This window comes from Crassostrea angulata, chromosome 7 (genome assembly GCF_025612915.1).
Source record: "Crassostrea angulata isolate pt1a10 chromosome 7, ASM2561291v2, whole genome shotgun sequence".
NCBI classification, from domain to species: Eukaryota; Metazoa; Mollusca; class Bivalvia; order Ostreida; family Ostreidae; genus Magallana; species Magallana angulata.
The window spans coordinates 3,937,517-3,949,107 of NC_069117.1; the positions used below are offsets into that span (position 1 = coordinate 3,937,517).

At 35.6% G+C, this 11,591-nt stretch overlaps 1 protein-coding gene across 2 annotated transcripts; it reads right to left on the minus strand.

Annotated features, from left to right (window-relative positions):
- Positions 1-929: 929 nt before the first annotated feature.
- Positions 930-11,306, minus strand: LOC128192867 (cytochrome P450 2C31-like). Of its 2 annotated transcripts, none has more exons than XM_052865882.1 (7): positions 11,066-11,306; positions 3,171-3,676; positions 2,805-3,014; positions 2,366-2,504; positions 1,908-2,173; positions 1,401-1,525; positions 930-1,286 (listed from the first exon to the last, which is right to left on the minus strand). In XM_052865882.1, the coding sequence occupies exons 2-7, from the start codon at positions 3,663-3,665 to the stop codon at positions 1,076-1,078; spliced, it is 1,446 nt and encodes a 481-aa protein (XP_052721842.1). In that variant the 5' UTR covers positions 3,666-3,676; positions 11,066-11,306; the 3' UTR covers positions 930-1,075. The 2 variants fall into 2 exon arrangements, with proteins under 2 accessions (XP_052721842.1, XP_052721841.1); XM_052865881.1 differs by lacking the exon at positions 11,066-11,306 and adding an exon at positions 3,809-3,956.
- Positions 11,307-11,591: the final 285 nt, after the last annotated feature.

Here is an 11,591-nt window from a genome sequence, read left to right on the forward strand (position 1 = left end):
CAGCAACTCTCTGAATGCATGTAGATTTTATGACATTGACGAGAGAACAACTACCGAGAGCATGTATATCAAGAATCAAGACGTAATAACCCGTCACTCTTGTTATACCACTATCATTTTTGTTGATGCATGGGATGGCCAGTTTTATATTTGTCGACTTGCTACTCAATGAAAAATATTTGAAACATTTAATTTCAACACGTCCGTTTCAACAAGATTAAGAGAAAAAAAATCTTCATTTCCTTTCACAGTTGTCTTTTATTACGGGCCGCCAGAAGGCGGTTCGTTATTTGATATACATTTAAATATTGTCACTGCGTTTCTGCGGGATAGCTTTTTGTTTACAGAATTAATACTATGCTTATTTTTATGAATTAAAAGAAAATTTGCATGAAGAAATATGTTTTATGCCTTTTAAAAAATATAACATATTTTTGGTTTTGCTCGTAAATGTAAATTAGGTCATAGACTGTCGTGATAGGTGCGTTTTTATCGAGACTATAATCTATTCGGGAAATTTCGGATGTTTTCATTCTTTTCAAAACAATGTATCGGGATCGGTATACGGCACATAAAGACCCAAATGACATGAAATTTAATATAAATGATATCACTTCATACTATGGCAATAATCATACAATTACCGTTAGAAATGCTTAAAGTAACGAACTCGACTTAATAATAGTGGTAAAATGTTAAACTTCAAAACGTGTTACTAAAAATATATAAAAATTTACCATAAAAATTAGTACAGCCAACTCGTTATTTTCTTCTTTGTGGAATGTTTTTGATGTAAACAACCAATGATGATTCAAACAAAAATTATAATATTTTTTGCGGCCCATTTGACGCTTGCGTCAATATGATTTCTTGTTAAGTTTCTAGTTTATGACTTCTAGATTTCATATGGTCATTGACTGATAAGAAGAGGATGTTTCTAACATTTATTTTCTGGATTTCAATACATAACATCATATCTCTAATAAATAAAAGCAATAGACAAGCCATGTATTATACATAGCAAGACTTTCATTCACAACCGGTCTCTGTAGACTGAGATCTCGAGCATTCACGTTCAACACTCAACAAAACAATACTGCATAGGTGGCGGTAAAATCACAGGGGACTCCGAAAGTAACGCTCTTGGGTCATGTGACGGAAGTGACGTATCTTTTGGGACTTCGATTTTAAATTTCTGCAAGAGACACGTGGTGTACAGGAACATTCTGATTCTAGCCATTTGCTGACCCACACACCGCCGCCTCCCGACGCCAAATCCAATAAAACTAAAATGTAAAAAATACACAGATTTGAAAATATCTATAGATGAAAACTCTGCATAATCATATCTCAAAATAATATCAATGCAATAAAAAAAAATGAAATAATGTCACACGTACTTTCTGACCGCTGGGTGGTCGGCTCCGACTAACTTTCCTTCCTCCAGGAACCGGTCAGGTTTGAACTCCCAGGGGTCAGGGTACACGGTCTCATCGTGGTGGCAGGCAAACAAGTTCCCGAAAATCTGCGTAGAAGAAAGACAAACATTATTAAAAATGTTATCATTATTTGCCAGAATCCTGAAAGGTGAAGAGAGTGCGAGGCGCCCCTCTCACGGCGGGCTGGCTGTTTTACCAATCAACAGAAGTGTAGCATAGATCTGGCTACCATTGTCTACACCGCAGGAAAGCATAGAAAGATTTTTGGGGGAAATTTTCAGTTAAAAGACGATCTTAAACCGGGGACTTAAGCAAGGGAAATTGGGAAAAAACTTGTTCTCTTTTAAAATAAATCAATTATGTAAAAAGCTTTATTGTGTATGTAGTATGCAGTAAATTTTTCAGTTTGGGTTGCTGTCATTTTACATTATCGACACTCCTTCCGATGAACCTCCTTTAGGTACTCACCACTGTTCCTTTGGGGATCGTATAGCCCTCCAGTTCTACTTCCTGGCTTAGGTTTGCGTGGGGCGCGGTGAGGGGAAGATGGGACTGATAGCGTAAGATCTCCATCATACAGGCCTCCGTGTACGGCATTGACGCCATGTCCTCTGTCGTGGGAGATCGAGAGCCGACAATGTTAGTGATCTCCTCGCGAATCTTTTCCTGTATCTCCGGAAAGTGAGAGAGGAGAAAGAGGGCACCTGCCATCACAGCTTTGGTTGTCAACACGGCTAAAATAGAGCACGTGGTTTATTACAACAATTATCCATGTCTACATGTTCGAGACAATTTCCAATTCAAGTCAATCCAGATTCGGTTTTAATTTTTAAACGAATACAGAGTCAAGAATACAGTGCTAAAGACAATCCATTAAGTCCAGTAAAAATTTAAATTTTCAAAATGAAAGAAGTAAAGGTACATACACGTGTTGATAAGATCCATAATCATTCCTAGAACGTGTTCATCTGTGAGCCAGCCTTTATCCGGGTCCTCAGCAAAGTCCCGATGCTCCCCCAGAAGTTCGTGGATGAAGTTTTGAACCTCGGTTTTGTCATATTTACTCTTAAAAAATAAAAGAAACCAATTAGTTTTAAGTATAGTTTAACATACTAGCAATTGTCATAAAATATGGCGGCAATATTAATACTTGTTTCGAATTTGAGTCAAAATATATATCTGTTTGATATATCCCGACGCAGATTTACTTTTTTTGTAGTTTCATTGAATAAAGTCCACAAAAGTACGTGCGAACTAAAGCTATTATTGTTGCGGGGAAATATTTGTGTCAGACCTAATTTTCTCCATTTTCGTTGCTTTCTGAAAAAAATCTGACTTTTCGCACATGGCTGATAACAAGCTCACCTTCATATCTTGGACCAGATTGTGTAGTTCTGTTCTCCCCCGAATAACATTGCGATACAGACCGCCGTAATAGCCGGGAAAATGACGAATCCAGGGGAATAGTTTGTACACTGCGTGAACCTGGGGCTGAATCATGGTGTCCCCGTCTCGGTCGAAATCCACCAAGACCTTTAGGAGCCTGTCCTCGTCCTGGCATCGGCGCCCTGTGAACTAGAAACACGTGTCACGTGATTAAAATGGACTGGGAATGCCAGAGAGAGGCCATACACCAATAAACATTGCACAACAACGAAATAGATGACAATGGACATAAATAATGCATAACGACCAGAGAGTGTTCCACAACAGAAACCTTCTCCTACTCACCAGCATTCCGATGATGTTACAGAAGGACGGCACCAACATGTCCATCGGCTCCGTTGGCTTTCCTTCTGTCTTCTGGAACTTAGACAGTATGTGTGAAAGCTCCTCTGACATCAGCTGTTTAAACTTGTCCGAGTTATAATCGTGGAGCTTCATCGATCGTATCATCAGTTTCTTCATCTTCATAAACTCGTCGTCATATCGCCTTAAAAGAACGTCTTTGTAACCAAAAAATATATTTTCTCCAATGAAATTTAATGGTCGATCACTCATTAAGGCGCCGATTTCGTCGCTCTCGAATGCCTTCCTGATAATGTCTATATTATTCAGTACAAGAAAATTCTTCCCGTTCATTTTGAAAGACACGATGTCTCCATATCGTTCCTTCCATTTCAGAAAATCCAGGTGAATATTTTTAAGGTCGATGTCGAAAAAAGAACCAAAGAAGGGTAAACCACATGGTCCCGGCGGGGACTTTTTCTTTCTCTTTGATGTCATGACTTCAAAAGCTGTAAGGAGAAACCAAAGAAATGACAAAATCAGGGATAATTCTACAAGCATAGTTGCAGTCTCCAAGGAAGTTAACAAATACATGACTGAAGAGTTTGAGATAGCATATATATATATACTTGAAACTATACCTTTCAAGAAATAAACTTCCCCTATCCCCAAATCCCTACACATAACGCTTGTCATTTTGTGGGCTTATACCAACTATATAAGATAAACTGGTATTGTGTTTGAGATCCAGCGGCTTTATACTAATACCACTCACTGCTTAAAGAGACCATTTCCGCTTCTTAGGACATTTTGTCAATTAACCATCAGTTAGGAGTGTGAGAAAACACAAAGAAGTATGAACAGCGTACGTAAATGTAAATCGGATCTGGTTTTTACTACACACAGAAGTACATATAAGGCGGTCAATCAAACATACTTAAAATGTCACCAGTGCTGACGTTTTTTTTTTCAATAAGGAACTAGTTCTTTTGGATAAGTGGGGGGGGGGGGGGGGGGGGGGACTACTGACTATGCTATGAATTCAAGTTATTGTGCAGATGAATTGAACATTTCATTCGTGAAGAAAATTGTGCACACGTTTCTAGTAAAAAAGACCTAGACAGTTTTTAAGAGATCTAAGAAATGTTCAAATTCTAAAGCTAAAATATTTGGATCTTTTGTACTAAAAATATGGTCTTGGTCCAAAATGTTCTACAGATATAAGACGGACCTGACAGTCACCTTGTTGACATCCGGGCTCCTTGACGTTCGCGGGACTGAATAGCGGATGTTCATCATATGGATCTTGTACAGTGCCTTGTTTAATCAAACATACATGTTTTTATATAGCATTAGTATTCACGACTGCTGGCCACTGTCCTATATATTCTTACTTTAATATCTTTCGCAATGTTTTTCCGAGCCTGCCGGAAAGACCCGAGAAGTTGCGATTGTTGATATTAATGGAATGCTTTTACTACAATAAAAATTTTTGTGTACCGACCGGGACTCTAGTTGTCGGCTTAGTATTTTAGGTACATGCATGTGCGGAATTTATCAGACTACTTGAGGTTTGCATTTTATGAGCACAAGTGGAATTTACTCGGGCACCTTCCTGGTTTCTGTCATATTTGTCCTACATGTAGGCTCCATGCTTTTTATGCTATTATACCATTCCTTGTTAACCACATTGATTTCTACTTAAAAAAAACCCATTACTTTTGTTAAAAAGGTTGCAATAAAATGAAAGGACTGAATCTCAGTAAAGACTCGACTCAGCTTAATATTTGAATGACGCATCCATCGAATCTTTGATTGAGAGGGAGATATGAAAATTTATTCCCAATAGATAATCATATTTCCCGTGGGAATTTAGATGAACAATTTTGAATGAGGAATAATAATAATAGTGGGGACGACAAGAGGTTCCGGCAGGGAACGACTTCCGTCCACAGACAGACAACAGGGAACGACTTCCGTCCACAGACAGACAACAGGGAACGACTCCCGTCCACAGACAGACAACAGGGAACGACTTCCGTCCACAAACAGACAACAACCTCCCTTTGTAACTAGGACCTAACGTTGATCGGTCATGTGTAACTGCTAATAGAGTTTGTACCCCCTGATTAAGTTTTCAATTCTTACTGCTTAACAAAATAATGTGAAATATGGAAATACAACAACGAGTGAGATATACTATCATTTCGTCTTATTTTTTCAATTGTTACTGCTTTACGGACAAAAAGTAAATTGTGGAGAAATAACAACAAGTCCAATACACTATTATTCCATTTTTTTTCCGTGTGAATAATTTGAAAATTTCCAGCCGAAATTGTTACGAATAACGGAAATTAAATTTCCGCCTTACCACTACAGTCAAGGATGACGGCTAAAGAGCAGCAACAAATTAACTTCCCCCTAACCAATAAATAAGAGAGACAGAAACTCATTTGACTTAATTTGATGTTTTTGTTGTATAGCTACTAGACATTTATTAATGGCGGCTTAATATTTATATAATACTACAAGTTCAAAAATCTATTAAGTATTTTTTTTTTGAAACACAATTTTACTGTTGGAAAACCTTAAGCTCTTTATGATTTAATTAGTGGTTTTCATGGTTAAAAATGTTTTTGAAAGTTAGAACTTACTGTTAGTAAATACATTTAGAATTAGCTAATTATTTATATGCCATGCCATTTAAATAAATGTGCTCTGTTGCTTATTCTGGGCAAGTTTCTTATACTTTCAAGTTATTTTGATCTCAAACATGTGATATAAAAAATCCCATACATTTTCCCTCAGATTTCCATAAATGATATATCAAATCAATCTTTGAATTTATGAGAATTATATAGAGATGCTTTATTTTGTCAAAGATTCCCCCGAGCACAGAATAACGCAATCTCATTGGTCAACAAATACCCAGAGTCAGGAAGAGGCCGAGGAAGCTGGGATTTCTAAGTGTTCTAAATATGTATATCTCCAGAATTACATTTGTACATCTCCAGACTTAAATTTGTACTTCCGGTAGATGTTTTTGCTTCCGCATATAATCTGTTAACGCCATTTAAGAAGAAAATGGAAAAGGAGGTGGATTAGACGTATTCTGGGTTTGGATGTTACATATCAAAAGTGGGGAAAACCATTTAACATGCTGTGTGCAAAACAACAGATTGTGAATTTGAAGTGTATGAATTATGCGGAGAAAGTCCTGACCTTATACGTCACAGACCCCTTACATAACACCGGAAGTTATCTCTAAGTCCAGTTTACAAATGATTTTTTCCCCTCACGTGGTCGTTTGAAAGAAAAATTACCGCATAATACTTTACCCAACGTGAGAAGACAATCCCAAGTGTAAAAAAAAGACTTGCATTCAAGTTCCTATGGACTTAAACTTTATGTTCTCTCTATTAAACTGAATGAAATGTTAAATAGGTAAACTACTTAAAAGTTAGACAAGAGCTTATAAAATTTAATTTTTAATAAGAAAGAAAATAAGATATGACAGAATTCAGTAAAACGTGTAGATACGAGCAAGTCTATTGGGAAAAAATCTTTTGTTAATCGAAGAAGTATGGATTTGAATAAGACAATATAATCCATTTCTAAACATATTTTTATCTCCAAATTCTTAACCTGATGTTATTAAAATAGATCGTTCACAATTCATAGAATTTTCACTAGTAAGTAGATTATTATAGCTACGTGAAGCATGATCTTAACGTGGCCTGCACAGAGAGAGGTTACATTGGTAATGCTTATTATGGCATGTCGAACGTTGCAATATATGATCTTTTCCATTTATATTATATAAATATTCATTTGTATTGTATAATTTTCTATTTGTACTGTATCATTTTCCATTTGAATTCTATAATTTTTCATTTGTATTCTATAATTTTCTATTTGTATTGCATAATTTTCTATTTGTATTGTATAATTTTCCATTTCTATTGTATAAATAAATTGGAGTTATAGGTATACTATAAAAAATAAAAATAAAAAAATTATACAATACAAATGAAACTTATACAATACAAATGGAAAATTATACAATTCAAATTGAAAATTATACAATACAAATGGAAGATTATACAATACAAATAGAAAATTATACAATACAAATGTAATTTATACAATACAAATGGAAAATTATACAATACAAATGAATATTTATATAATACAAATAGAAAAGATCGAATATTGCAACGTTTGACATGCCATAGCTTATTTAACACATCACACTTTATTTGATTTTGAATCAACAGTTTCGCTCTCCCATGGTCACGGCTCGTGTCCAGCAGTCGGCGAGTCCCAGTGACCCGGATAATGGTAGTAAGATGAGATGAAATGATAACATTGTTACTGAAATCATAGTTAGATCTCTCAGGTAAGTGATACGGCTAATTTCACGACTTTAATGGCACTGTTTACTCTAGTGAAGTGTTTAGTGATTTGGAAAAATGAAATCAAAACAAAGCTATCACAGTTAATGCAAAGAGGAAAAGAAGGTCTTTATAAAAGACTGAGGAGATGGTCCGACCAGTATAGACAAGATGGTAGGACAGGACAGGTGAAAGTTTACAATATGAAAACAGGAGGTAGTTTACTTAAACCTGGTACACATTCTGTACTAGTACTCTTACAGGGTACTAGTGTATAAGTGGACAGTCAGTAATTGTAGAAAGTTACTATATACAGAGTGTACTATTGTACAGCCTAACAGTAGAAAGTAAAGCAAACCCAGTGTCTACCAAAAAATACATTACCTATAATTTAAATGTATAATTAAGATTTACATTAAAATAAAGTATGTGCAAAACTTTTTGATGCAAATGTTTCATTTTTTTATTATACGTTTGTAATTGTTTCGTCTTGATTGATTATACATGTTTGTAATACATGTTAATTTTTAATCAGAACGTCATTCTATTTTTCTTTTACTTAAGGTGTCTATGGAGACACGTGTATCACACAATAGTTCTAAATAGTTTGAGCATCGAAAGAATAATTTTTTATTCTATCAGCATAAAAATCAAAAGCACAATTCCTTCTGCAATGATGTCAGCTTTCTATTAGAACGTTACATTTATTAACGATTTAAAAAAGGATATGAACAAATTAAATATATGTATGATATTTATATAATGGTTTTTTCAACTGAAAGGAAATTTTTAGTTAATTCTCTGACGAATTATTCTTGTTGTTTTAACATTTGATATATGTATATATGTATACAACAGAATATGTTATTCGGTCTATTTCAGAAACAGTTCATTAAATCTTGGCCATCTTCATACACGTGCACTGTAAACACCAAACACACAGGTTTTTGTTGAACCTTTTCTCATTCCGTATTATCGGCCTTTTTTATATACAATTTGTTTCTGTCTATCATCACCGGCCTAATGCATCCTCTGATCTCGGCGTTATCTTGCCTCCTCTTATCTCGGCGTTATCTTGCCTTCTCTTCCAAGTGTTTCTGTTATGTCTTTGTTTTGGCTCGTCTTTAGGTGACCATAACGGCAGCCTCGGTCTGATAAATTATAAACTTTATACAGCCAGATCTTATCTTAAAAACATTCCTGGGAAAATAGGCTCAGACTTCTTAAATTTTTTGAAATAGAAATGGTAACATGAAACAGCATGTGTTTCGTCTCACGTGCCAATGAAACAAATTATACGGGTTTCTGTCGTGTTGAATAGACGAAAGTTCCGTTGGGCAGTGAGTCTAGAGCAATTATGGTATCACTGTGCTGAAGCAAACATTTTATAGTAGCTAATGATTGTGCTGGACTCATACATTATAGTAGCTAATGATTGTGCTGGACTCATACATTTTAGTAACTTAATCATTAAGCTGGAATCGTACATTATAGTAGCTAATCATTGTGCTGGACTCATACATTTTAGTAACTTAATCATTAAGCTGGAATCGTACATTATAGTAGCTAATCATTGTGCTAATCATTGTGCTAGACTCATACAGTAGATAAGGTGGCTAAATCAATGTACTGGACTCATACAATATATCATAATAGAAGTTAAATCACTTTGCTGGACTCATACAATATATATAGTAGCTAAATCATTGTGCGGGACTCGTACATCATAAAGTAGCTAAATCACTGTGCTGGACTAGTATATAATTGATAAATCACCGTGCTTCACTTATAAGTTTTAAAGTAGATAAAACACCATAATGGGGTCATACACTATATACATGTAGTAGCTAAATCATGGTGCTGAACTTATACAATATATATTGTAGATTAATCACTGTGCTGGACTCAAACAACATATGATAGAGCTTAATCATCGTGCTGGACTCATGAAATATATTTAGTAAATTATCAAATGTGTTGGACTCATACATTATATAATAGCTAAATCATTGTGTATTATATCGTACATTATATACATGATAAATTACCGTGCTTGACTCACACAATATACTAGTATGTAGTAGCTAAATAACTGTGGTGGACTCATACAATATATGTAGTATCTAAATCACTGTGTGGACTCACATAATAAATGGTAGCCAGATCACTATAGTGGATACATCACATAGCAGGTAGCAGCTAAATCTCAGTGCTGAATCATACATGTACCATACTGTGGAATCATTATTGTTTGTGGAGGACCAATATTCTTTGCCTTCGTTGGTAACCTTTGCCAAGAATTTGCATCCCCACGAACGTATATACATGTGTGATAGAAGAGGAGGGATGACCACAACTAGACTCGAACTCAGGACCCTTCAGTTTAAAAACTCACGCTCTACCGACTGAGCTAAAGGGTTAACCCACTAGCTAGAGCTAGTAGGAGCATGGTAGTATTGAGCCTTTATAAACACACTATTACACAAGCCTTTTTTTTAGTATTTATTTACGAAATAGAACTTAGTGTCGACGGAATTACATCCCCACGAACCAGGAAAATTCTGGCTACCCACGAACAATGACCCCTACGAATAATCATGATTCCACAGTATATGGTTGCTAAAGGTTCCATGTAAATATTTTGACAGCGAAAACAGTTCATCCAGACACACCCTTTGGTATACAGTACTTGGTATGCAATTCAAAACAAATTCTGACCTCCCACTCCGCGATAATTCTCAAATATGCCTATAGGCCTAGATCTTTTCTGCACTGTTCATTTAACAAAAGAATAATGTCGTCACTATCAAATGTGAAACAACCTGGTCCATAGGCATTCTGAGATGTGTATAACAGTATTGCCAATACTTACACAAAAGGCAGTTTAATTCATAGGTCTATTCTTCAGTATCCCGTCGTGGCTTAAAATCTCAATATTGAAATAAAAGAACAGAGAAGCGTTGTTTCGTTGATTTTGATTGAACACACGTGATTATTGTTTTCTCACATTTCTTATATAACACACTTAGTATAGAGTTTTTTTTAACAATACTAAGGAGGAAGAACTGTATGCATTTCTCCGTTTTTCTATTCATTTGTGTACATATCTATCGACTAATTAGAAATTATATAAATCTATATTACAAGTGTTGGAAAATGAAATCTTAAAAAATGCAATTGGTTCAAATTACATAACCTATTTATTGAAACGAATAAGGAAAAAATATACATATCTGAATCGCGCAACATTCTAAATCTATTATATTTTATACTTTTTCATACGAATTATGTTCACAAGATCAAAAACTGCCAAAAGTCTTTACACAATGCTTTTGACAACGATAAGTTATGACTTTCTTAATTACGATCACTACACACGATGAGCCCCAAGAAGTCATAAGGGATGATGAACGGAACATAATTTATTTTGAAAATTATTTTACGGCCATTTTCAAGCTGATCATTTCAAGCACCGAACACTAACTACATCACTTTGGCTCTTACCTTTTCTGCTTAGGGGGGATGGTTTCCAGAAAAATTCCCAACACAAGCTATGATGTTAGCTAAGAATGCTAGCTGCTATATTACTTCGATAATCGGAGGGTGACGTGTTTATCCGCTTTTAAAGCTATTGGTTACTCCACTTTCTTTTCGCTAGACGGACGAGCAAAAGTAAACAAGCATCTCATCCTCCGTGGAGGGAACCTTTCTTCACGACTTCGTTCAGCGCACGTAGGCACTGGAGCGTTGATGCCCTGCGATATCTGTATATAACGGAATGTCATCACCCCCAGCAGCTTCTCCCACCTGGTCAGCTGACCTACTTACGTTATCAGATCAACCATGCAACAAAACAGGGGCTTAATTGTTCTCTGGGTCTAAAGGTGTTGTGATGCTGTGACTGAACTAATTGTTTGGATAACTGTTTTACAGAGTTTTGTAAATTGAAGGGCAATGAAACGTAAATTTGCTTGCAGGTGTGCAGCTATGAGTTTCATGCCAAGGTCTTGGTCCCCCCTCACGTGCCCAG

Coding starts and splice junctions, on each gene's coding strand:
- LOC128192867 (XM_052865881.1), bottom strand. CDS start 3,863: ATGACAAGCGTTATGTGTAGGGATTTGGGGATAGGGGAAGTTTATTTC. Junction 3,677..3,808: donor GGAAGTTTATTTCTTGAAAG/GTATAGTTTCAA, acceptor TTCTCCTTACAG/CTTTTGAAGTCATGACATCA. Junction 2,174..2,365: donor TATGGATCTTATCAACACGT/GTATGTACCTTT, acceptor GCTCTATTTTAG/CCGTGTTGACAACCAAAGCT.